This window comes from Arachis ipaensis, chromosome B7 (assembly GCF_059453495.1).
Source record: "Arachis ipaensis isolate K30076 ecotype BB chromosome B7, ASM5945349v1, whole genome shotgun sequence".
In the NCBI taxonomy this organism is placed as follows: Eukaryota; Viridiplantae; Streptophyta; class Magnoliopsida; order Fabales; family Fabaceae; genus Arachis; species Arachis ipaensis.
This window is the reverse complement of record NC_142442.1, coordinates 5,885,683-5,913,054: the sequence shown is the minus strand read 5'-3', so window position 1 is coordinate 5,913,054 and position 27,372 is coordinate 5,885,683. Positions and strand designations below refer to the sequence as shown.

The window sequence follows — 27,372 nt, the reverse complement described above, 5'->3', positions numbered from 1 at the left end:
TGATTCTGACATCATTTGTCTTTATCCTATGTAATAAATTCAAGTCATGCATAGTTCTGATTCTGACACCATTTGTCCTTGTCAACATTTAAGTCATGCTAGCACATGGAAGTTCAAAAAAGATGAATATTTTTATGTTGCTTACTAACTTTCTCATCTAGTTTCAAGATCTAGAGCTCAGATTTATAACAAAATAAACCCTAAATACTTGCATTTTTTCAACAAAAACCCCAAAACCCCAATTCTCATTCTCCATCTTCATCAATGGCGGCAAAAATTCTAACTTTTTCACCATTTTCACTGAACACAAAAACCAAAAGCTCAAAATCCAAATTGCATGTTAACAAACTCACCATCATAGCCTCCAAATCTACTCACCCGTCCATCGCCGGCAGGAAGCTCCGCGCGGCGGTGATCGGTGGCGGCCCAGCCGGATCCTCCGCCGCGGAGGCCCTGGCAGCTGGAGGCGTTGAGACATTTCTCTTCGAGCGCAACCCGCCGTCCGCGGCCAAACCCTGCGGCGGCGCAATCCCTCTCTGCATGCTCGACGAGTTCTCCATCCCTCTCCACCTGGTCGACCGCCACGTCACACGCATGCGCATCTTCTCTCCTTCCAACATCGCCGTCGATTTCGGCAAAACTCTAAAATCCAACGAGTTCATCGCCATGCTCCGCCGCGAGGTCCTCGACTCTTTCCTCCGTTCACGCGCCGCATCCGCCGGTGCCACCGTCATCTCCGCCCTCGTCACGGCTGTCGACCTACCTCCGTCGCCGACCGCTCCCTACACTATACACTACACCGTACAAAACACCTACCGGCGGAGCCTTGCCGTCGACGTCGTGATCGGCGCGGACGGAGCAAACAGCCGCGTCGCAAAATCAATCGGCGCCGGCGACTACACCTGCGCAATCGCGTTCCAGGAGAGAATCAGATTACCGGACGAGAAAATGGCGCATTATGAAAATCTCGCCGAGATGTACGTAGGCAACGACGTATCTCCCGATTTCTACGGTTGGGTGTTTCCCAAATGTGACCACGTGGCAGTGGGCACCGGTACTGTGCGCTCGAAGCAGGATATTAAGTTGCTCCAGAGAGGGATCAGGGATAGAGTCCGTGACAAGATCAACGGTGGAAAATTGATCAAGGTAGAGGCCCACCCTATTCCAGAGCACCCGCGTCCCGTGAGAGTCAAAGGACGCGTGGCACTCGTTGGTGACGCAGCAGGCTACGTCACTAAGTGCTCCGGCGAAGGAATATACTTCGCCGCGAAATCGGGCCGAGTTTGCGGAAACGCCGTGGTTAAGGCATCAGAGGGGGGTCTTAAAATGATTGACGAACATGATCTAAGAAGGGAGTATCTGAAAATTTGGGATGGGGAATATACTAGTATGTTCCGGTTTTTGGATCTGTTGCAGAGGGTTTTCTACGGTAGTAACGCTGCTAAGGAGGCATTGGTGGAGCTTTGTGGGGATGAGTATGTTCAAAGAATGACTTTTGAGAGTTACTTGTATAAGAAGTTAGCTAAAGGGAGAGTTTTGGATGATGCTAAGATGGTTATGAACACTATTGGGAGTTTGGTGAAGTGTAACATTTTAGGGAGAAAAATGGAAGGTTTGATACTTTAGATGATGATAACCATGTTGTAACAACTTTGGTTTTGTTTCATGAATCTTTGTTAGTGTTTTATCTATCTTCTTGATTTTTGGGAATTATTATATGTTGAAAAGAAATAGTATGACATAACATAATTTTACGAGAAAGTCTAGAACACTAGCACTTTTATTAAAATTTGGCAAGGTTATCTCACACCATTAAAAATACATACAAAAGAATGAAGTCATTTGTCCATCCAAACTACACATCTCAGACACTCTCCTTTCATCAGTAAATCAAAAGCTTTGTTGATGTCTTTGAATTTCAACTCATGAGTGACAAATTCATCCAACTTTAGTTCCTGTCAATAATTTTGCCATCAGTAATAGAGGAACAAAAAGAGGTCTAAACTCTAAACAATTACCATAGAATTTGCATAATGTTAAAGTACCTTGTCCATGTAACGTTTAAGGAGAACAGGGACATGAGATTTGGGTTTGAGTCCTCCAAATAAGCATCCAATTAGGCTCTTCCCATTGAAGAGGATCTCTCTAGTGTTAAGACTCAACTTGGATTCTGGCTTGTCCACTCCTAAAACAATTGTTTTTCCCCAACCCTGAATCCAGAAAACAACTAATGATTTCATCAACTATGGTTAGAGAGAGAGAGAGAGAGAGAGAGACCTTTCTACAAGAAGCATATGCTTCATGAACTGATGATGTTAAACCAACACATTCAAAGCAGTAATCTGCTCCACCACCAGTCATATCTATAATTATCTGCTCCAAAACCACACAGTAATAACTATAATCAATCTCATTCTTATGTCCTTTAAGTTAAAACAAACATCATTGGAGCTTTATAGAGTACCTGGCTTAGAGATTTGTCTCCACATTCTCCAGCATTAACAAAATCAGTAACTCCAAACTTTTTTGCTGTGTGTATATGAACAACAATTTCATAATGTAAGCATCATAATGGTAAGTAACATAAAGAAGCAGCATACCTAGAATTTGATGAGTCTATGTTATGTTATTAAACAGAAAGTGAAATTACCAATTTCAAATTTTTCTGGCTTAACATCCACACCAATAATTCTAGTTGCTCCACAAAATCTAGCTCCTTCAGCAACCTTTCAAAACCAACCAATTTCAATGATCATGTTGTATATAAAAACCCTCACAAAACATAGAAATCATACAGATTGAAATTTATATTATATTAAAAATTCATACTGCTAATCCAATGCTTCCCAACCCAAAAATAGCAACAGTTGAACCTGGCTCTACATTTGCTAATCTCCAAGCAGCACCTAGCCCTAAAGATAGAAATTTAATCAACATATTGAATTTGATGAATATTGTTGACTTATGAATAAGATACTAAGAGTAATCTTGTATTTATTCATGACCATATTATACTAATCTTATAGAGTATCTTATTTTTTGTGTATACATAATATGGTTGATAAATTTAACATATCAAACTCGTCTGCGAAAATACCTGAATCAAACAAAACAAACTCTAATAATGTTTTTATGCTTCGCGATAGAAAAATTACCGGCCGAGATACCACAACTAAGGAGGCATGCCTTGTTTGGAGGAACAAGGGGATGAATCTTGGTTAGATTGGCAATGTCAACGACAGTGTATTCACTAAAACTTGAAACAAAAAGGAAATGGTGTATGATGTCTCCATTGAGATCAGTGAATCTGCTACTATCATATCTTGGCATCCATGGAGATACTTTGAATGGGAATTTTGAACACAGGTTGCTCTTTTCTGATTTGCAATCCACACACTCTCCACAATCTGGCAAGAATATTGTCATAACTACATCTCCTTTTGCAACTTCAGTTACATTCTCTCCTATGCTTTCCACAACCCTGCATTACATAAAGAAACACAAATAGTATGAATTTAATTTTAGTGTATTGACAGCGTAAAATATTTTAAATAGTCGTCCAATTATATTTTTTTTTCAACGTAAAATGTGGTTATTTTTTTGTTGTCTACAGTATCCTCAACTCAATACAACACGTCAAGGACTAATTCATCAAGTCGCTGGCCAATGAGTTGCTGCATGTAGCTAGCAGGATTCAAACCTCCGACACTAGCGGACGAGTGAGCTAACCATTCGACCAACTCAAATTAATTACATGTAGTTATTTTTACTAATATAACATTACATAATTAGATATATGTATAAAACTGTTTAATAATATATATATATATATAGAGAGTCAATAGTGAAATTCATTTTTTAATGATAATAAATTAAATCAAATTAAATTCATAAAAGAAAAACAGAGAATATATCTATTTTATTTGTGTTTTTATTTTTATTTTTAATATTTTTATTTTAAAATTATAAAAAAATACAAGCAGGAAATAAGAATAGAAAATAGAATTTTACCAAAAAAATCTTTAAATAAAAACAAAAAACAGAAAATAAATAAATAAAAGAAACCGACCATATTTCGCAAATTCTCTTACCCAATTGCCTCATGACCCAGAATTCTTGGCCAAATTGAAGCAGGGTCCTTCAAAACACACAAAAAGACATGTTTAAAAACATGAATACACATTGATAATGAAATCATTAATTTGAAATGAAAGAAGAAAATGATGGTAATTTGTAAGCAATAACCTTAGTGTTCCAAAAAGTGAGATCAACGTGACAAAGAGTGGTGCATATAACTTTAATCCTTGCTTCACAAGCCATTGGTGGTGCCACAATGATCTCTTCAATGCTCAATGCCTCACCTTGTTTGCGACTAACCGCAGCTACATACATTATCACATAGCTTCCAATTAAAACTAACATATCAACTTCAAATTGGAACTTCCATTTTTCATGGAATTATGGAACACACACCTTTACATCTTATGGGTTGAGCTTCACTTGTTCTTGCTACTTTGTTTTCCATGGTGATCCAATAACTGAGTCTCTTCAATTCTGTGTCTTAGTTATGTACAAAGGGTGTCGGTTGCTGAGCTTATAATAAGTCTTAGAGTAAATATGTGTCAAATGATAATGTTACGTTACAATAATGTGTGTGGTCCATATTATTTGGGAATGGAGCCTAAGCTTTGAAGTTTTAACTTCAATTTTGTTAGGCAATCATACCATAAAAAAAATATGCATCTAGCAAAAACATTATTAATGTGACAAGAAGAATCTTAATACATAAAGAAGAGAGCGATGCAGATTTAGGAATTAGAAAATCTTTTTAATATAAAGTAATGTTAGAGAATGAAGTTTTGGACGATACAGTACATTATTGAAATGAGAAGAAGCAGCTTAATTTTGGCGTTTGATAATAAACTTTTTTTGGTGTCGATTTTTCTAAAGCCTTTGCCTTTTAAATAAGATTTAATAATTTTGTTGGCCTTTATAATTTGACCAAATTTTTAATTAGATTTTTATATATTTTTTTTAAGTCCTTCATAGTATAAACAATATTAGAATTAATTGAATATTTTTTTGTAAATTGAAAATATTTATAACTGAATATTCGAACCGACTTGTTGAATCGATCCAACCAAAAACCAATAATGAAAACGGTCCGGTCTGTTACTAATGACCGTTCATTCGAAAACTGTTGAATCGTCTGGGAATCGACCGGTTGGACTGGACTGGTAACCGGCCTATTCTTGATAAACGGTGCCGTTTTAAAAAAAAACCCAACGTTCAGCCCTCACTCACTCACCCTCCTTCCCCCAACCCCCCCTCCCTCCCATCACTATCCCTCTCAACTCTGAAGCAAAGTTCAAAATCACGCAACCAAAACCCTAGGTTCTCCCTGCAACGGTTCTGCCGCCGCCGTCCGTGCTGTCGGCGCCTCCGCGTCCTCTCTTGTAGCTCGGCGTCCTCCTTCCCCCTGTCCCCGTCCTCCCTGGCTTCTCTGTTCGAGGTTGGAGCAGCTCGCCGCCGTGTCGCCGCTTCCCGTCGTCTCGCCGGTCGCCGTCCGTGTCTCCGTCGAAGGTTAGTGGCACTGCTTTCACTTCTTCGGTTCTTCTCTTCCTTTTGTGCTCTGTTTGCTTACTTTTGAATGTGAAATAGTGAATGGATTACTGGAAAATCAAATAATTGATTTTGTGCTGCTGCTCTTTTTTTAATTCCTGAAATTTTTGTTGAAATTTTCTGCTGCTAAAAATAGAAATCAAATCATTATTGAAATTTTTGTTTAGCTTTATTAATCTCAGGTTTAGTGATTAGGGATTACTTGTTGCTGTTTTGTAATGTTTGTTGCTGAATGCTAAAAATGGAAATCAAATCAAAGCTGTTTGTTGCTGAATGTTGTTGGTAGTATTAATTTTGTGCTGCTATTAATTTTCTGGCTGTGCTGCTGCTGCTGTGGGTTCTGGATTCTGGTGTGCTGTTGTGTGTTTTGTGGCTCTGGTTGATCATCTTTCTCAGTTGTCAATGTTCTTTATCAGAACTGAGAAGGAAAATGGCAATCTGAACCAGCAAAAGGATTTCCACAGCGTCAGCGCGTGCCCACACTTGCAGGAACAAGAAAACTAACTCTTTTTCTGCCCTCTGGTGCCTCTTCATCTTTCCTTCTATTTCTGCACTTGTTCATTGTATAATAAGTCAACTCTTTGGATTACTGGCGTAATTGAATTGGAGATTCAAGAGACACAGTTGATTTCTTAATACTGAAAATTCACCCTTAGTTTTGATCTAATTGTTTTGTTTAGTAGGAACTAATAGAATCTCTTCATGGCTTTATCATTGTTGTTTTCCAAGTTATGCTAGTTTCTTGTAAGAGAATTAAAGCTAGCTAGTCTTGCCTTCCGTTTTGCACAAATAGGAATCTGTAAATACGGCCATTTTATCAAAACTATAGTCACAATTAGGAAGTTTAATTTAATAGTATATGATGCAAATACGCCTATGGTACAGATATTTGAGTAGAAACGAAGTATTTGTACATTATAGCTTGCATATGTTGCGGAATAGGATAATAAAAGAGTATTGAGTATTGATATACTTGTTATCTCTCTTTGAAATGTTACTTTCTGTATTTACTGTTTTAATTTAGCTTTGTATTCTCTCAGGTTGGAACAGTGGTTATAGTGTTGTTTATTGGCTTTCTTTCAATATATCATGGAATTATCTGATATCTTCACAATTTGTACTATTTGAATTGGCATTTCTTTCAATAGTCACTGACAAGCTGCTTCTATATTCTAAGATGTTTATTTATAATTTATTTATTATTTTATTCTGAAATCATTTTTCTGGTTGAACCACTGTTAGACCGGTTGGATCAGTGAACCAATGACTAGAGCGGTTCGATGACCGGTCCGGTTCTCAGAACCTTGCTTTTTATAGATAAAATTTACAGCAATAATGCATATGTAGCGTAAGGGATTTTCAACATAGTTGTTTGATGCATTGATTTTACATTTATTTCCTTTGAATTAACTAACAGGTACTTAATTAACTTTTGAAATTTTCATATCTGATCAGATGGTGGTAAGACTTTGGAACTTCCAGCTGTCAGAACATTTCAAAGCACATGCAAATGAGACCTGTTCAGCTACAGGAAAGCAAACAAAGGCATAGGAATAAGGATAATTGACACGCATCTCAAATGCGGGGCCAAATAACCGGATGTTAAGATATTAACATAGGATAGGATACTAGTGCTTCTCTAATTTCTGTTGAGAACAAGAATATTAGGCTAGAAACTAATTGAGTCGGTTGGCCCAACTTGTGGTTTTTAAGCTTAGCCCATTCTTAATAGATGGTTTCTCTCACTCAACAAAAAAAAAGAGTCCCGACCAAAAAGAAAAAGAAGTAAAAGGACAACCTTGGTCTCACATCCCCACCCCTACCATCTCTTACCTTCCTCGCCTCTCCGTCGTGCTTCACTGCCGCACCGTCCTCCACCACTGCCGTCGCATAATTGGCTGCAGCTGCAGTAGGAAGTAAAGATGAAAGAACTTGTAACTATCCAAGTCGGCGATTTTGCCAATTACGTTGGCTCTCACTTTTGGAACTTTCAGGTTTCACATCCTACTTGGCCCATTCCCTATGCTAATATCATTTTCTATTTAATATACTTTAATGCTGATTTATGATTTTTAATGCTTTTTTCTAGTTAAGCGAGTGTTTCTGCATTTATTGCTGTTATTGAAAAGAGTGAAATTTTGTTAAGTGAGAATCTTCCTGCTATAACGATTATTCAGAAGCTTCGGTTCAACATGTAGTTAGTAAAATACTTCGTTTGAGTACATTATGTGATCACAGTTTTCCTTTTCAGTGTGTAGTCAATGGAGTTGTTATTACTACTTTTTCTTGTTGTGAGCAATACAACATTTTCCTTACTTTTATGGAGATCATTGCATGTCTAAAGTTTTCAGAGAGCATTTAAACCCCCCACCACCAACAAAAAAACACCAAAATACCACCATCACAGAAAAAAAAAAAAAAAAAGATGCCTTTCATTTTCCTGTTAGAGCTGTTTGCCTCAAATATTTTGCTAGCAACTAACTGTTCTAAACCTTTCATTTTCTCACAGTTGGGGTTTCTGTTTTTCTGGTTATCTTGGAAAGAATTTATATTGAGGTTTAATTGTCTAATCATGCATATTTGTGTTCAATTGTAAGGATGAGCTTCTTGGGCTGGCTGGAGACCCTAATGCTGATTCATTCTTCAAGAATCATGATCTTAACATGGATGTGCTTTATCGTACTGGTGTAACGCAACAGGTGCAATTTCTTGAGATTGAACTAGCATTGTAGCCTTCTTTTAAGAAAATTTTGTATGTTAAAAACTATGTTGGTAGATGATTTAATGAGATCTTAACATCTTGTATTTGCAGTCATCCAATTGGTCTGCTGCTATCTATTTGCCTCACTACATGTACCTATTCTCATGACACGAATACAAATAAGTATTAGTTAATTCATCTGGGTTATGATTAACTAATAGATTAGTGTCTAGTTGGCATATTTTAGCTGTGGGAAAGGAAAATGGCAATGGGATGATATGAATATGTGGATTAAAGTCATTCGAGTTTCAACTCATACTCACACCGTGCTACTTCAATATCTGCAGGGCATTCTTACATACACTCCTCGCCTACTTTCAATAAACATGAGAGGTACTTGATGTTGTCATGATGATATCTATTGGTGAAAAATATTTTAGCATAATATTAATTCTTTATGCTTTTATTGTTCTTCCTGGTTCAAAAATGAAACATCGTTGTCTCCCCATTTCCCACTTCATATATTTTTACACTTTGTGTTAACTTTTTCAGGTTCACTTGGATCTTTGAGCTCACATGGTACATTATATAAGGAGGTTACCTCCTTTCCATCAGATGTTGTTACTTGGTGAGACCTTTCAGTCTATGCCTGTTTGAGAAAACTCAAATTTTATAAGGTTGAATAAAAATAAAAAATGGCAATTTTCTACAAATATCTAGCTGGAGCCTTTTGGTGCTCTATTCACTTACTGCTTGCTTGTTCTATTGGACATGAAACGTACTTCATCAGTTATATTTATCATAAATCTTTAGTTTAAATTTTGTTTATGCGCTGAGTGTCCATAGACCAATGTGCAGGACAGGTAAGATTTCCACCCAGGCCTGTGAACCTCATAAGAAAAATTTGTTCCTACAAAGACTGTATGAGGAAGAGGAAAATTTGATTGTGACTAATGACACTAGTGGTTCAAGCAATGGTTCTCAAAGTGAGTATCAGGATAAGGATATAGTTGAAAGTCTAGAAAATGGTGTACAGTTTTGGACGGACTACTCAAAAGTACATTATCATCCCCAGAGTCTCTATGAACTAAATGGGGTTTGGATGGATGCTGAGAACTTCAACAATTACGGAATTGGAAAGGATTCCTTTTCTTGGGATTTGCAAGGGGAAGAAATTAGTGACAGGCTACGATTTTTTGTTGAAGAGTGTGATCATATACAGGTATACTATCACTTCTTTTGTGTCTTGTAGTTGTTGGTTTTAGGAGATATTTCTCTTATATCTTTAATCTTTTTAGTGAAGCAATATCTTTTGGTATCTACTACGTTACAATTCAATTTACTTTTCATTTTTTTTAATTTCCTTTCCATATATATGGACCCACTGCCTATTATGGCTTGTATTTAGGAAAAGATTATATTTAAGGATCAAAGCTACTAATTTCAAGGCTTATTCTTCTACCCAATATTGTAGGAACTTGAAAATAAATTGTTACCAAAAGTAGTAATGGCTATATAGAAAATATTAGTGCAATGGTTTTTGGTTATCCCATTTTTCGTGTTTCTCTGTAAATTTTGGTTTCGGATTTTTCAATCAATGGTTATTATTGGTATGATGACTCAAAGCATAGTGTTTTGAATTTTGACTAACCATAATCTTCCTCTTTTAGGTTCTGGGAGAACAATCATTTTAGTTTGATTTGTCTTAAACAAGTTTAAAATGTTGGCAGGGCTTTCAATTTGTAGTTGACGACTCTGGAGGATTCTCTGCTGTGGCCGAAGAGTTTCTAGAGAATATTGTAGATGAATATACAAATACTCCTGTTTTGCTGTATGCTGTCCAAGGCCATCGTGCATGCACAAGTCTTCAGAGCAAGAAGCGTACAGTCTTGGAGGATCTTCACGATGCTGTATCATTTTCAAGACTCTCATCCTACTCTAAACTTATTGTCCCTCTTGGTATGCCCTCCTTGAGTAAAGGTAATATTCTCTTTAATGAATTTATCACGTTCGACAACTCACTAGTCAACATGCTTTTTTGGTAATTGGCAGAAAGGCCTGATGTTTAACATTCTGATAGTTTACTGATTTAACTGGTTAGCTGTCTCCACAGCCCTGAATTTTATATAAGCTGTTTTAATGTTTATACAATTTGCCTCACCGATAGTGTCGATATTGGCTTGCAGAAACACGGCCAATACCATTATTCACTTCTTCTGAACCTTTTTTCAAAATCTTATTCAGGATCGAGTTTTTTTTTTTTTTTTTTTTTTTTTCCATATAATTTCGCAGGTAAAGTTTCCAAATTCCTCCACATTGAAGATGAGAAACATTACCACTCAAGTGCAGTTTATGCTGCTGCACTACACTCCATTAGTCTTCCTTTTAGAATGGACCCAATTGGCCCTACTACACCTGCATCTTCTGTCTCTGGGGCTGTTGATCTTCATGGAGTCATACAAATGTTATCAGGACAAGGGAGGCAGAATATGGTGTCAATTCTAGATGTTGCCATACCAGCGCCTGCTTTATTTGGTACATGTGATGTGAAGTAATTTTTATTCAATCTTGATAGAACTTTATTTCATTGGTCTTATTCTTGTAATTCAGGGGGACAGAGCGAACAATCTTTATTAGAAAATTTGCATCCATTGACCCCTCAAATAGCAGAGGATGTTGAAGACATGCAGGGAGTTGAATGCTTGACAGTCCATGGAGCTTATGCATCAGGTATTGTTTCTAAAGGTTACTTCTCTTCCTCCTCTTCATTCTCTCACCTTTCTTCCTCTCTGTTCTGTTCTTTTTTCCCCTCCTGTCTGTGTCTTTCAAAACAATATTGTCCGACTTAAATTGGATGAAGTAAGCATAGTTCGTTTTCAGTATATTCTCTGCATCTCAGCTCAACTTCATCAATGAGAAAGACTTATTGTGAACATGATTGTGATGTTGGCTTCCTATTTCATTATTTATTTTTCTCTTCTGTTGCTTCTCCCCAAGTTGTGTTCCCTATGCGGTTTATTTTTGCCTGAAATGCTTCACCACTTTGGTTCAATAGGTAGCCATCGTGCTTCGGTTTCCCAAGTAAAGGATGCAGTTGATGCTGCTTTTCAATGTGCCGAAACAAATCCAATGTTCTACCATTTATCTGTTGCTCTTTGTCCGCTTCCCATTCCATTGTCTTTTCCATCGATATTTGGAAACCAAGTTGGCCAGCATGGTGAGTTGATGGGCGGTCCGATAACTAATTCTTCATCAAAAGGATCCCTGGACGTCTATTCCATTCCAATGGCTGCCAGATTACGCTCCAGCAATGCTATCCTACCATTTGTTGAGAGTAGATTGCAAAACCTTCACCGATTCGGAATTGATCGGGGAGCAGCTGGGGCACAATTACTTCGGGGTTGGGGCTTTGGAAGGGAAGATTTGGAAGAAATGGAAGAAATGTTGTCTAAAATGGTTGCAACATTGTGTCCTCCCCAACTGTCATCCGATTCAGACTAGAACACGTACGTTGTTCTTTAGAGAAACCAAGTGAGGAAACATTTATAACTATGGTCATTGCATTGGATAGTAATGATTAGAACTGTGCCTTTCTGGCTGTTTATAGCGCTATGCCTTTCGGTGATCAATTTCCCAACGTACATAGTTTTTGCTGTCTTAATTTCTTTCTTTTACCTGTTTATTTGTGTCTTAAGGGGTTTTTCTCACATGTATCCCACGATCCCTCTGTCAAGGTAATCATGATTTGAGATCTTGCTGTGACACTTCCGTTGCAAAATAATTTAACACGGATTATATTGCACTTGATTTGTGTTGTCTTTTAACCAAGGTTCTGAAAACCGGTTTGAATCGGTCGGTCGGACTAGTCGAACCGAAAATCGACAAGGATAGTGGTTCAGCTTATAAGCATAATTGCCTGGTTAAAAATTGCCTTTTGACTGTTGGACCAGCCGAGAACTGTGCGGTCAAATCGGACCAGAACCTGAACTCGGCCGGTTTTCAAATTTGAGGAGAAATGATGCTGTTTCATTTATTAATATATATAAAAAGGGTAGCCCTAATTTGTTTACTCTGAGCTCAGCACTCAGTAGTAGCATCAACTTCCTCTCGAGCTCCTCCTTCCCTCGGCAAAAGAAAAATCCCATCATTTGCTTCGTCCAGCCACCGTGGTGTCACTACGGCCGTCACAGCTGCTCGAAGCAGCCATCTCCACTACGCTCGTCTCCGCCACTGCTCGAAGTTGTTGTCCCCATTGCAACTCGTCTCGCATCCGCTGCCCTCCACCCTCTTTTGCTCTATTTTCACTGCGCTCCATCCTCCTCGGCTGCAGTTCCACAGCGGTCCAGACCACCTCTTCTCCAATTCTGTCGCATCCAGCCTTCCGTCGTGTCCCTAACCTCTGTGCTCTAGAAGGTATTTTTTACTGTAATTGTTTTAATTGGTTTAGGATTGTTATGTGATTTTTCTTCTTCAATTATTGTTGTCATTACTGTGGTTTAGAATTGTTGATGATGTTCTTGATTCTGTTATGCTATTATTCTTCTATTGTCATTAATTTTTTTTTTGTTTTTACAGTGATTTTCTTTGATTCTGTTATCATGTTGTTCTGTTGTTAATTATTGTTCTATTATTGTTCTTCAATTATTGTTGTCCTTGAGATTATTGGATTGATGTTCTTTTTGCGGATTTTGATGATTGATGACAAACTTTGATATTGGCATTTCATATTTGGTTGTTTCTTTTCTTATTTGCCTTTTGAGTTTGTATTTGGATAACATGATAACATTGTGGTTAATGTAGTACTTTTAATTTGGATGATATTTTAAAGTTTATAATGACTATATTGATGTTTTAGTGTGTTTATTTATATTTTATTTATTATTTTATTATAAAACAGTTATTCTGGTTGAATCACAGTTGAACCAATGAACTAGTAAACTAGTAGTTAGAGCAATTTGATGACCGATTCAGTTCTCAGAACCTTGTTCAAAACACACAAGAGGACATTGTTTAAAAACATGAATACACATTGATAATGAGATCATTAATTTGAAATGAAAGAAGAAAATGATGGTAATTTGTAAGCAATAATCTTAATCTTCCAAAAAAGTGAGAATGTGAGATCAACCTGACAAAGAGTGGTGCATATAACTCTAACCCTTGCTTCACAAGCCAATGAGCCATTGGTGGTGCCACAATGATATCTTCAATGCTCAATGGCTCACCTTGTTTTTGACTAACCGCAGCTACATGCATTATTACATAGCTTCCAATCAAAATTAAAACACTAAAACTAACCTATCAACTTCAAATTGGAACTTCCATTATCATGGAATTATGGAACACACACCTTTAAATCTTATGGGTTGAGCCTCACTTGTTCTTGTTATTTTGTGTTCCATGGTGATCCAATGAGTCTCTTCAATTCTGTGTTAGTTACTTATAGTCCTAAGCTTTTGAGTTTTACCTAATTTTGTTAGGCAATGATAGCATATAAAAAAATATGCATCTAGCAAAAAGATTATTAATGTGACAAGAAGAATCTAAATCCATAAAGAAGAGAGGGATGTAGATTTAGTAATTAGAAAATCTTTTTAATATAAAGTAACGTTAGAGAATGAAGTTTTGGATGATATGGTACATTACACGAATGAGAAGCAGCTTAACTTTGGCTATTGGTAAGAGACTTTTTAGGTGTTAATTTTCTGGAGTCTTTACCTTTTAGATAATAATAACGAAAATTTGACTTTTTTAACGAGAATGCCGTAAAAATTATTGAATTTTTGCCTTGTTTGTGGATGGTTAGGACGGTGTTTTTGTTTTTGTGTTATATACGAAACTGTTTTATTTTTGATATATGTCTTTTTATAAGTGGTTTGATTTCATTTGGTTGATACGTCATATCTGATATTATCATATACAGATATTTTACGAGAGAATATTCAATTTGATTCCTAAACTTACGGGCCTTAAAAAGATGGGAAATAAACTTGGTTTAAGAATCACTTTATCAATGCATGGGTTATTTTATTATTGAACAAGTTACAAAGTTGGATATGTATTTTTTCCCTATCAACAGAAAATGAAAGCAAGAAAGCTAATAAGTGCATAAAAGAATGAAGTAATTATTTATCCATCCAAATCACACATCGGAGACACTCCCCTTTAAGCAGCAAATCGAATGCTTTATTGATGTCCTTAAAGTCCACTTCATGTGTTATAAACTCATCCAAATTCAGTTCCTGAAAATAGTACAACACATTACAAAATTTATGTTTTATTATCACTTCTTATAACATATAAATAAAGTTTAACTGTTCTGTAAATTCATATAATTTTATTGAATTTATAATTCAGTTTTACCATTTAAAGTTGATATCAAGCATACATATTAGATAAAGATTTTAATTATATTTGTAATAGTATTTTTTTTAGTTTAATTTTGATGTACTATCATTTTATACTATCGTGTAATCACATCCGTTCTTTTAAATGATTGTGAAAGATAGTTATTTTTACTTATGTGGTATTATGTAATTGAGTACACGTTACACTGTGAGTGCATCAAAATTAACTTCATTTTTTTCCATAAAAAATTACAATAATTCTAGTTATTGACTTTTATAATATTTCACAATTCATTTTACCTTAAAACTAAAAACAATATTTAAATAATATTTTGTGTTTGTTTTTAGCAAAACACAGTTAAAAATGATCTAATTAAAGTTTTGTAAGAATTTAATTATAAATTTTTTAAAATTATAAAGTCTATCATGATAATTAAACCAATAAGTAATTGTTACCACTATTTCCGGCATTTATATGAGAAAGGCCCTATTTTTTTTATTATGGAAGTAGAAGTAGTGATATATCTTAACATTGTAATTTTTGGTATTTTTTAAAACTGTGGAAAGTACACAAATCGGAGGGTCCGATTTCTGTACCTCAAATTTTTTAATTTTTTAACCACAAATCGGACGGTTCGATTTTTGTACCTCTACAAATCGGACGGTCCGATTTGTGTACCTCTAGAAATCGGACGGTCCGATTTCTATACCCCTAATAAATCGGACGGTCCGATTTCTGCTTCTCTAATTAAACGATTCCACATTTGAGTATAACACCCCAACAATCCACATTTTAAAAAAATACTGCTACCACTCCAATATTAAAAATAAAAAATTCAAAATTAGTATCATGTGTCTTAAAATACAAGGCACCAAGTGTCATATGACTTAAATATTAAAAAGGAAGCAAATAATAACGTACCTTGTCCATGTAGCGCTTAAGGAGAATAGGGACATGAGACTTGGGTTTGAGTCCCCCAAACAAGGCTCCTATGAGACTCTTCCCATCACAAAGGACTTCAGTAGAGTTAAGCGTCAAACAAGATCCTGGCTTGTCCACTCCTAAAACAACTGTTTTCCCCCAACCCTAAAATCAAAACTAAACATCAAATTCAATTTCTTTTAACCACTTCTCTCAAGAATTTTCGGTTTTTATTTTTTTTTATTTTTTTTATTTTATTTTTTTATCATAGAAGCTCTAATAGTAATGTTATATTTTAAAATTACGTTTCTCAAAAACTTAAATTGTTAAAAAAAATTACATAAATGGTTATAATTAAAAAATTTGTATATAGTTTTCAAAAAATGTGAATTTTCTTAAGATTGGCCATACAAGTTAATTTTTAGGAATATGAGTTTAAGTTTTTTGCAGGCTGTAACAAATAATTTATATATATATATATATATATTGCGAAAAGCAAAATACATTTTTTTTACGTGACACGTGACTATTTTCTGATTTTTTAAATCGGTCTATATTTTTGTATATCATCTCGTCACTCATTTTGGCGAATTACACCAACTAAAAAATTATATAAAAATTAATTTTTGAAATAGTTATATCTTGAACATTTGCTAGTAATAATATGGAATTTCAATTTGGTTTAAAACAAATATACTTAAAAAACTAATAAATTAATCACATTTTGAGAGAGACATAGATTAGAATATAAATATTAGATACCTTTCTACAAGAAGCATATGCTTCATGGACCAATGATGCCCTTCCAACACATTCAAAGCAATAGTCTGCACCTCCACTAGTCATCTCTATAATAACCTGTTCCATAACCACATTAACTCTTATTCAAAAATGTTCCTATAATAATAATATAATAAAAAATATTATTAGGGTTTAAGATTTAAAGTTGGCGAAAACTGGGGTAGGTGGCTAGTGAAGGTACAAGGAAATTTAAAAAAATAATAATTAATTATTGATTATTTTTTGTTAGTTCTTTAGTGGATTTATTTAACTGTGGTCTAATAATTAATTTTTTTTTATATTCATTTTTTTTTAAATCCCAAAGAAAGTCAAATATTATGGCAAGACCTGGCTCACAGATTTGTCTCCTCCAGCTTGAATAAAGTCAGTGACTCCAAACTTTTTTCCTGAAAAAAACAAATTAATTAAACACATGAAACCAATTAATCTCTTAAAACATTAATATTATTTGACAAATTAAAACACTTGATGATGATGTTATAGAAAGAGAAGATAGTTAGTTACATTACCAATTTCAAACTTATCTGGGTTGACATCTACACCTATAATCTTAGTTGCTCCACAAAGTCTAGCTCCTTCAGCAACCTTGTTTTTTCCAAAACAAAAACAATTTTTAGTGGATACAGAACTATACAATATATAATAATAATAATAATAATAATAATAATAATAATAATAATAATAACACAAAGATATGTTTAATTATCTAAGAAACCATACCGCTAATCCAATGCTTCCTAGTCCAAAAATAGCTACACTTGATCCTGGTTCCACTTTTGCTGCTTTCCAAGCAGCTCCTACCCCTAAAATTAAAAATTTTAATAACAAAAATATTGAATTAGATGAATTTATTATGAATGTTGCATATTTGATGGAACAAAGCTTTAATTTTGTCACTGACTAAAATAACATAGTACAAAATCATCTTTCACCATTTGAAACGAAAAGAGAAATAGACTAGTCTTTTTCGTACAAAATAGTTTTAAGTACGACAGATTTTTTTTATTTTATTTTGTAAAGTGTATCTTTTGTCTTTGAAATTTAATAAAAAATTTTAAAATACCCTTAAATTTTATTTTGTTTCAATTTTATCTTAAAAGTTTTCGATTTGCACGAAATATACCATGGAGAGCTAAATTTTCAAAAAATTTAAAACCAATCCAACAAAAATGCATAAAAATTATGTTTGATTTGCTTGTATTAAAGATTATTTTTAAGAAATTGTTGTTAAATTGGTCCTAAAATTTTAAAAAAATTAGCCCGTCAGGATATATTTGATTCAAATAGAAAACTTTTGGAATAAAATTAAAATAAAATAAAACTTAAAAATATTTTAAAAATTTTTGTCAAATTTTAAAAACAAAAAATATACTTTATTCCTTTTTTTTGTTAGGACGGACATAATTTGATAAAGATTAAAGAATAAATTTATGGCTTTCGAATTCTAAAAGGTTACTTTATCTTTCTCTTTAGTTACCGGTCGATACGCCGCAACTGAGGAGGCATGCTTTGTTTGGAGGAACAAGTGGATGAATCTTGGTTAGATTGGCAATGTCAACAACAGTGTACTCAGTAAAACTTGAAACAAAAAGGAAATGGTGTATGATGTGTCCATTGAGATCAGTGAATCTGCTACTATCATATCTTGGCATCCATGGAGATACTTTGAATGGGAATTTTGAACACAGGTTGCTCTTTTCTGATTTGCAATCCACACACTCTCCACAATCTGGCAAGAAAATTGGAACAACCATGTCTCCTTTTGTAACTTCAGTCACATCCTCTCCTACACTCTCCACAATCCTGTATAATAATAATAAAAAAAATTATTAGAAGTTAAATTTTTTTATATTTTCCGCACTTACTTTATCACCATTGAATTTTAGTGAATACTCGTGATTATCTTCACTTAAAATTGATAATTAAAAATTATTAGATAATAATTTAGTCAAAGTAGAAATTTATATAGTTAAAAATTTGTTAGATAATTTAACATATTTAACTAAATTAAAATCTAACGGTTTTTAATTATTAACTTCATATAAAGACAACTGTACGTGAGTATCTATTTTAGAGTCAAACATATCAAATAATTTAACAATTTTCAACTATTAACTTCATACGAAAATAACTATATGTGATTTTCCACTTTAAATTTTAACGCTCAATCTCTTATTTCTTACCATTAGATTAGAACAATATGAAGATGGCTTTCCATAACAATTTAGCAAATCTCACAAGAAAAATGAGTTAAAACCCAAAATTCAGAATCAATCAAAACAAAAACAAAAAGTCAACTGTACAAACAAGTTGAAACTTTTTATGAAAGGACCACTACAAATTTTCAGTGTACATAAATTAAAGCACAAACCACTAATGAAATGGAATGGAACATGACCATACAAATAGTATAGTATAGCAATCCCATTTTCGTATATTAAAATTAATTAATTAATTTTGAATGAATAATCTATAAGGAGATTTCAGAAACTCACCCAATTGCCTCATGACCGAAAATTCTTGGCCAAATTGCAGGGGGGTCCTTCATCAAAGGATGAAATGAAAGACTCAAAATCTAAATAATTGAGAGAAATTAAATTAAAAAGTAAATAGAAAAAGTGATTGCAATGAACCTTGATCTTCCAAAAAGTGACATCGCTGTAACAAAGAGAAGAGCATATAACTTTAATCCTTGCTTCACGAGCCATTGGAGGCGCCACAATAATCTCTTCAATGATCAATGGCTCCCCTGGTTCTCTTCCAACCGCCGCTATTCAAAGTTTCAAACACATGAAACATAGCAACCTTAAAAAATGGAAAAAAAGAAAATAACTTGCATCTTCAATTGTTCATGGCTGTCACACAAACCTTTACATCTTATGGGTTGACCTTCAATTGTTCTTGCTGCTTTCTCTTCCATGGAGATTCAAAAACAACCAACCTCACGCCCTTCACTGTCTTATTAGTATCTTACGCTACAAATCAAACTCTTGCTTCCTCATTTATAATTGTGTGTGATTATATATAGGAAAAAAAAAACTAAAAAATATGTTATACAATTTTAGGGGAAAAATTGGACAAAAATAAGTGACAAATCTACAAAATTCTGATAGTGTCGACAAAATATTTATATTATGATAATAAAATAACTCTTATAACAGTTTAATATATTAAAATCAAGTTTAATAATGTAATAGAATAAATAAATATATGGTTAAAGATGATTTTGGTCTATAAGTCGAAATTTTTTTTTGTTTTTAATTTTTTTTGCATACAAAATCATCTTTAATGTTTAAAACTAAGTTTTAAAATCGTCTTTTTTACTTAAATATTAAAATTTTAGATTAAATTATCCATAATAAAAAAATTATAAAATATAAAAATAAAATAAGAGAAAAATAATGCTTCTACTCTTGTGAAGGAAAAATGGAAGAAGAAGGAGGAAGGAAAGAAGAAGCAGCAGCTATCCACGATTCACCTTTGCCTCCACTCTCGCCGTCACCTCCGTACGACTTTGGTCCCTAAGATAAAGACGATTTTAAAACCAAATTATATTTTAGGGATGATTTTGTATGCAAAAAAAAAGTTAGGAACGACAAAAATTTTCAACCTATACCTTAAAGTCCAAAATCGTATTTAACCCTAAATATTATTATTATATACAAATTAAAAGATTTTTAAATGCTAGTAGGGCTGCTTCAATAATAATATAACATCATATATGTATCCGCTAATAAAATGATATTCTTTCATAAATAAATAGTGAAAATTTAAATACAGTTGTATTTATATAAAATTAATATTTAAAAAATATTAAATAATTTAATAGGTTTAATTAAATTATTATTTAATAATTATCACCTATTAATTTTATATAAAAATAAATACATATAAAATTTTTATCTAAATAAATACTATACTTGTAAAAATTTCTTATTTTGAAAAAAAACAAAAGGAAAGAATTTTGAGTCAACTGACAATGAGAACATATTATGCACGATGTTGTAAATGACGTAGAATATGGTAAGCCACTAAGTTTGAGACGAAACAAATATTGATTCGTTGTTAATAAGTTTTTTTTTTTTTGGGTCTTGGTTGTTAATAAGGTTAGATAATGACTTATGAACCAACCAAAAGGAAAACGACCTTTTAGCCTCATGGTGGGTGTTGGTCCATCACATTGCAACGTGAACTTCAGAATATCTGAAACAAAATATAGAAATCAACTTTTAGTTAATTAATATTAATTAATGTTAGAATTTAAATTTATAATTTAAAATTTAAAAATTAAATAAATAAAATAATTTTTAAAAAGTCTACAATATTAGTTAAAAAATTAATTTTCTACCATTGCTCATTTCTTTTATACAAATTAGTGTTAAATGATATAAATTCAAGTTTTTTATAAATTAAATGCGGATGATAATAATAAATTTTATTTTAAATGAGATGATAAATATGTTACATTAAAACTACTAAAGTATCATTTAAAACTTAAAAGTCATTCCAAATAAAATAATTCAATTCAATTCTATTAATATACTATTAAAATTTTTTTTCCAAATACACTGTAAAAGTATATAGTATTGGATTTATTGACTGGACATCCCTATAGAATACAGGAATTCAAACTTTAGAAAAAATTTTAAGTGTATCGAAAAATACTGATATTCTAGTTGTTTTAATTGTTGATTTTAATTAATATATATATATATATATATATATATATATATATTTTATAATTCAGATCAACGATTAAAACAATTGAAACATTAATATTTTCGGTACACTAAAAACTCTTCGCAAACTTTATTGCCTTATCAGTTATCACATATGACATATGTAAAAGAAAAGCTTTTAGGCTAATTTAGTCTCTGTCTTTTTCTGCCTAATGTCTACTAATGCTAATATGCTTAGTTGGAATAATTGAATTTCTCAAAATATTTGTTAAACATGTACGCTTAAAAACAAAAAGGGTCAATCTTCAAGACAGACATGCGCAAACTGACCAATTGGCAATGTCTATAATAATATCAATTTGTAAAATTTAGAATTTTTTTTTTTGTGGTTTTATAATTGAAACATATATATATATTTGGATAAGTTGTAATTAAGGTATAATATTATTTAATTTTATTAGTTAGGATAATGATAATTTCAAAATTATAAAACATAACATCGATCCATGATTTGGACAACTATGTCTATGTTATTGATTTAAGAGGTTTTAATAATAATGGTACATAGATTATTTATTTTTCCATGTGGGTATGGATTAGTGAATCTTAAATTATTCAAAATTGGACCAAATTTCTTAGCCCTTCACTAAAGTTGTTTTTTTCTTCGAATAGTTTGCACATGCATTGACAGATCACTTAGATTCGATGTATATAGTATTGGATATATTGACTGGACACGCTATATAGGGAAACTGAGGAATTTAAACCTTATTGCCTTATCACATGTGTGAAAGAAAAACTCTTAGGCTAATTTAGGGTATGGTTAATTTGCATTTTTATTTTTAGTATTTTTAGTTTTAAATATTTTAAAGAAAATGATAAAATAGAAAAAAAAATTAACAAAAATTCTTAAAAAAAAAACTAACACACACACAAAAAAAAAAAAAAAAAAAAAACCAAAGGCAGTCGATTTTTTCTGCCTAATGTCTACTAAAGCTTATATGCTTAGTTGGAATAATTGAATTTCTTAGAACATTTGCTGAAAAACACACATACAGCAATCCAAAGGCAATCGATTTTTTTTTTAATTTATTTTTCCGTGTTTTTTTTATCCTTCCTTCTCTCCTTCTTCTTCTATTGCACTTTGAATAATCTATTTAGGTGTAATTTTTAATGTGTACGACTTATTAATTTAGTTAGACATGTTAACTAGTGATTGTCACTTTTTTAATGTTTTGATGAATTTCGCCAAAATTATGTCATTCGAGTTTCTGATTAATTAAAACGTCACAAGAGCCAAAATCTCTATCCTAAAAAACTGAACTATCCATGTTTATTTTGCATCAGCCTTCTTCCAGCGGAATCTACCCAACCGAAATTGAGTGCGACACTTGTAAGGTTATTGAGCTATTTTTCTTAAAACGTAGCTTATCTAAATACTTAGCATCTCTTCTATTAACATTATTTTTTTTTATTTTGTCTTAGATTTGAACCTATATTAATAAATTTTTTCATTTTTTTACATTAAAAATATTGATCCTTTAACATTCTTATTTTCAATTTAATTTTTTTATTAAATTAAAAATTGAAAATTTTATTTAACTAATATATATTTTTTATTTAGGTATCTATAGTGCATAATAATAACTAAATTCCTTTGTAATTTTTAGAGTGATGACTATGAAATTCTCTTCATATCTATTCCATCTAATTAAATCAAGAATGAATAAGATATAGTGTCAGTTTGGATTGGATTTTGAAAAAAATATTTAGTTTTTTCATCTTTTTAAAAAAAATTTAATAAACAAACATTATTTTACATTTGGATAGATTTTTTAAAAAGAATTTTCAAGTATTAAAACCGTCATTTGCTTCTATTTTTTTTAAAAGGTATTATTAACTTTTAGAAAAAATAAATAATTAATTTTTTAAATAAAAGTACATTTTTTAATATGTACCTAAATAGATTTTAAATTAAATAAAAGTATTTTATTTTTTTAAAAAATATATTTTTTTAAAATTCAAAAAGACTAATTCAAACTAACACGTAATAAAACCTTGATAAAAAATCTCCTTTTTGTTTACATTTTAGATATTGTTTAAACAAAATGTATTAAAAATTTATAAAATCTAATAAATAAATAATATATTATCCCATATATATATATATATATATATATATATATATATTTAAAAATAGATGCTATAAAGTTTAAAAGTCCACGAAAAATCAAAGACTACTACTCTCGTAAAGAATATTTATATCAAAACATTTTGAAATCAATTATTAATTAATTACGGTAAGACAGGCTATTAAACATCTAGGTTGACACTATTTTTATTTTGAGGAAAAAATATTTTAAATTTAATTAATTAGTAACTTTTTTTTATTTGCAGATTACTATAATAATAATATTTTTTAATTCAATTCACTTGTTACAAATAATAACGGTAGAAAATAAGTGGTTTTAACTTATTGTTTTATCAGTCATAAATACATATATATACATCTTTTAATATAAAATTATATTAATTTTTTTTTTAATTTTAAGAGACATAATTTACAATTCTAATAAATTAAAATACATAATTTTTTATTCTAATAATAAATATACACTGAAAACATTTAAAAAATACTTTATCTATATTTAATTATAGAAATATTATTAATATGATATTTCTATATATATCTAAATTTGTTTCCGAATTCCATTATTAAACCTTTCTCTTAATCATTTCAACTTCTTTCTTAAACCTTTTTTGCTTCACATTCTACTTATTTTTCCCTCTTCAAATATATATTAACCAAGGTAACTAATTAACTACCACACTCTTATGTCAGTGAAAAAATTCAGCTTGTAACGTTTTTTATGTTTTAGCCATTTGAGCTTTACTAATTAGTAATTACTAGGCACAATTAAATATAAAAATATCACAACCAAAACTTTAACCACAACATAATGCCATTCATTGAAATATGAAATCCAACCTTATTCATATATGGATATCACATGTCAGATTAAGTTTTTAGCCTAAGACGGTATATTAAAGTGCAATTATGTTTGTATACACTAAATTAGTCATAAAATCAATTTATTATATAAAGATTTAATTTGATAAAATTTGTTAAAACATAATAATCAAATAATTCATTAGGTAGAAATAAGTCATAGATGGATTATCTTCTATCAGATTTGTCCAAAAATTGGGCAAATATCTTAGGGTTACCCTTAACTATTCTAGAGTGATCCATTCAGTTTTTTATGGTGTCTTGAATAAGATTCGAAGTAAACTAGCAAGCTGGAAATGAAGTTTACTCAATCGAGCTGATAGACTCTACTTGGTTAATTCTGTTGCAGCCGCTATTCCCATGTACCAGATGCAGGTCTCTATTTTTTCCAAAGAAATCATTAGTAAACACGATTTTTTCAAGATTAATTATGATACTAGTTATCTTGGTTCGGGTGATAGTGTTGGTTTTGCTTGTGTTATTAGAGATTGTAATGGGAGTTGGCAAAGGGGGTGTTTGGGAATGATTGAGAGTAATAGTATTCTTCAAGGGAAATTGTTTGCTATTTGGAGAGGATATCTCTTAACTTGGGATGTGGGCCAACGAGATGTTATTTGTGAGACGCATTCTATGGAAGCATTTAATCTTGTTACTAATAACCAAGATGGTTTTGGGTTTATTGATCCATTGGTACTCAAAATAAGATATATCATGCATTGGAATTGGTGTGTTGACTTTCGTTTGATTATGAGAGATGTAAACACGGTGACAGATACTATGGCAAAGATAGCGATAAAGTTACAACTTTCTCATGTAGAGCTTTCTTCACCTTGGGAGAAATTTAAGAGTAGTCTTAAAAAGGATTGTCCCTTTATTTAAGCAGATTCTTTGTTTTGTTTTTCTTTATTCAGTTTATTTCAGTCACCAAAAAAAAAGTTATTAGATGGATAATTTAAAAAAAACTAAATGTGATTCTTAATATATTTTAAAATTATTTTTACAAAATTACATAGAAATAAATCTAATATATATAAATAAGATCAAAATTTAAATAAAAATATCTCATTTCTTTTAGGTAGAATTTATTTTTAGAGACTAAAATGAGAAGATTAAAATTTAGTATTATATTTAATAGTAAGAGTTTGAAATTAAAATTTCAATACCAAAATATAAAATTTCAGTCACTTTGATATTTTTAGAAAATAAAAACACAGAAAATTAAATTTTTTTTAAAAAAAATTAAAATTTTAATGATATTTTTTTAAAAAAAATATCTTTATTTACTTTTTTAAATTCTAAATTTATTTTTTAATTTGTATATTTATTTTAAACTAAATATAATATTCAATCTCTTAATTTTAATTTCTCTTTTAAAAGCAGCCTTAATATTTGGTATTAATAATATGTGAAGAACTTTTTTCTAATTTATTTTTTCGTATTTTTTTTTTACTTTTTTTCTCTCTCCTTCTTCTCCTGTTGCACTTTGAATAATCTATTTAGTTGTGGTTTTCAATGTGTACGGCTCATTAATTTGGTTGGGCGTGTTGTTGACTAGTGATGGTCACTTTTTCAATGTTCACCGTGAATCTCACTAGAATTATGTCATTTGAGTCTCTAATTAAACCGCCACAAGAGCCGAAATCCCTAACTTAAAGAACTGAACAATCCACATTTATTTTGCACCAATGTTCTTTCGTCGGGGTCCACCTAACTAGAATTGAATGCGACATTTATAAAGTTATTGAGCTCCTTTTCTTAAAACGCAGCTTATCTAAATACTCAGTATCTCTTGTATTAACACTTTTTTTTTATCTTAGATTTGAACTTATATTAATGAATTTTTCATTTTTTTTTATACATTACAAATATTGATCCTTTAGCATTTTTATTCTCAATTTAATTTTTTATTAAATTAAAAATAAAAAATTTTATTTAACTAATATATATTGTTTATATAGATATTTATAGTGCACCATGATAACTAAATCCCTTTGTAATTTTTTGAGTGATGATTAAAAAATTTTCTTCATACCTATTTCATCTAAATAAATCAAGAATGAACAAGATATAAGGTTAGTTTAGATTTGCTTTTGAAAAAAATATTTAATTTTTTTTATCTTTTTAAAAAGAGTAAACTATTATTTCTATCCACGAAAGTTGAAAACGCTGACATATCTACCCATAGAAAAAGGAAATTACCATTTGTACCCATGAAATATAGGTTCCACATAACAAAATTATCCAAACATTAAAAAATTATCCAAAATTTCTAAATTACCCTTATCTTCACCACCACAGCACCTCCTTCACCCAATCACCTTTCTAACCCTAACCCTCTTCACCCAGCCACCACCCCTCTTTTCCCTTCTAATCTCAAATCACACCACCACCACCTTCACCCACCACCACCCCTCAAGCTCTTCACTCAATGGTGGCTCCCGCTACCCCCCGCAACCGTCACCGGAATCCTCGCCCTCGTTCATGGATTTACCGGCGAATCTAGCTGGTTCCTCCAGCTCACTGCCATCTACTTCGCCAAGACCGGATTCGCCACCTACGCCATTGACCATCAGGGCCACGGCTTCTCCGACTCAATCAATTTGATTGCCTAGTCATGCTGTGGAGAATTTCCATTGAGATCCAACTGCTTCATGCCCCAGATCACGGTGATTCTTATTGTATATGGTCATATTTTCTATTCATTGAGTAAATGGCCGCTTTAGACCCGCAAGGCTTTCATCGGAGCACATCACTTTTGCTCTCAGTGGACCTTAGTTTCTCAGTGGAAGAGGACCTTAATGAAGAAAGAAGTCAACTTTCTATACATAATTTTCTGAATAGCCGAATAAAGGGCTTGATAGCCACTCCCCTGAAAAACTTAAAAGAAGATGATTCGCTACTTCCGAATCGTTGCATCTAGCTCCTCCAGTCTCCTCGATTGGCCCCTTCGCCCCTTAGTTCACTATTTTTTTGTATATAGAGTCGAGTGCCTGTCTGTGATTCGGGTTTGGATATTCTCCCGTCGGCGGCGCAATCGCGCTATTAATCGCGGATCGATCCTGGACGTTTCCTTCAAAGTGGAGTGGAAGCGGAAGCTGGCGCTGGCGAGCCTGCGGAGGAAGGTGGCGCATCCCCGAGCTTTGACGGCGCAGGAGCTGCTACGGATATGCAAAGGGGTGGTGGTGGAATTTGAGATTAGAAAGAGAAAGAGGGGTGGTGGCTGGGTGAAGAGGATTAGGGTTAGAAAGGTGATTGGGTGAAGGAGGTGGTGTGGTGGTGAAGATAAGGGT

General features: G+C 32.3%; 4 protein-coding genes across 11 annotated transcripts; 2 read left to right on the top strand and 2 right to left on the bottom strand.

Moving 5' to 3' along the window:
- The first annotated feature begins 112 nt into the window (after window positions 1-112).
- On the top strand, window positions 113-1,769 carry LOC107608565 (geranylgeranyl diphosphate reductase, chloroplastic-like). Its single transcript, XM_016310326.3, has one exon. The coding sequence runs from the start codon at window positions 265-267 to the stop codon at window positions 1,624-1,626; it is 1,362 nt and encodes a 453-aa protein (XP_016165812.1). The 5' UTR covers window positions 113-264; the 3' UTR covers window positions 1,627-1,769.
- Window positions 1,750-4,754, bottom strand: LOC107606581 (alcohol dehydrogenase-like 7). Its single transcript, XM_088492835.1, has 10 exons — window positions 4,474-4,754; window positions 4,246-4,382; window positions 4,092-4,138; window positions 3,156-3,481; window positions 2,830-2,912; window positions 2,651-2,726; window positions 2,465-2,529; window positions 2,278-2,373; window positions 2,046-2,210; window positions 1,750-1,955 (listed from the first exon to the last, which is right to left on the bottom strand). The coding sequence occupies exons 1-10, from the start codon at window positions 4,523-4,525 to the stop codon at window positions 1,839-1,841; spliced, it is 1,164 nt and encodes a 387-aa protein (XP_088348961.1). The 5' UTR covers window positions 4,526-4,754; the 3' UTR covers window positions 1,750-1,838.
- Window positions 4,755-5,298: 544 nt separating this feature from the next.
- LOC107608564 (plasma membrane, autoregulation-binding site, misato segment II, myosin-like, tubulin/FtsZ protein) lies at window positions 5,299-12,127 on the top strand. Of its 8 annotated transcripts, none has more exons than XM_088492831.1 (12): window positions 5,299-5,583; window positions 6,039-6,144; window positions 7,078-7,616; window positions 8,220-8,321; window positions 8,435-8,475; window positions 8,671-8,716; window positions 8,876-8,951; window positions 9,182-9,545; window positions 10,054-10,303; window positions 10,616-10,858; window positions 10,934-11,053; window positions 11,379-12,127. In XM_088492831.1, the coding sequence occupies exons 6-12, from the start codon at window positions 8,710-8,712 to the stop codon at window positions 11,822-11,824; spliced, it is 1,506 nt and encodes a 501-aa protein (XP_088348957.1). In that variant the 5' UTR covers window positions 5,299-5,583; window positions 6,039-6,144; window positions 7,078-7,616; window positions 8,220-8,321; window positions 8,435-8,475; window positions 8,671-8,709; the 3' UTR covers window positions 11,825-12,127. The 8 variants fall into 8 exon arrangements, with proteins under 8 accessions (XP_088348957.1, XP_088348958.1, XP_088348956.1 ...); XM_088492832.1 differs by having other exon boundaries at window positions 8,435-8,506; XM_088492830.1 differs by lacking the exon at window positions 6,039-6,144.
- A 2,202-nt stretch (window positions 12,128-14,329) lies between these two features.
- Window positions 14,330-19,536, bottom strand: LOC107608566 (alcohol dehydrogenase-like 7). The gene is made up of 10 exons (XM_088494059.1): window positions 19,262-19,536; window positions 19,027-19,163; window positions 18,889-18,935; window positions 17,871-18,196; window positions 17,114-17,196; window positions 16,903-16,978; window positions 16,721-16,779; window positions 16,355-16,450; window positions 15,593-15,757; window positions 14,330-14,565 (listed from the first exon to the last, which is right to left on the bottom strand). The coding sequence occupies exons 1-10, from the start codon at window positions 19,311-19,313 to the stop codon at window positions 14,449-14,451; spliced, it is 1,158 nt and encodes a 385-aa protein (XP_088350185.1). The 5' UTR covers window positions 19,314-19,536; the 3' UTR covers window positions 14,330-14,448.
- Window positions 19,537-27,372: the final 7,836 nt, after the last annotated feature.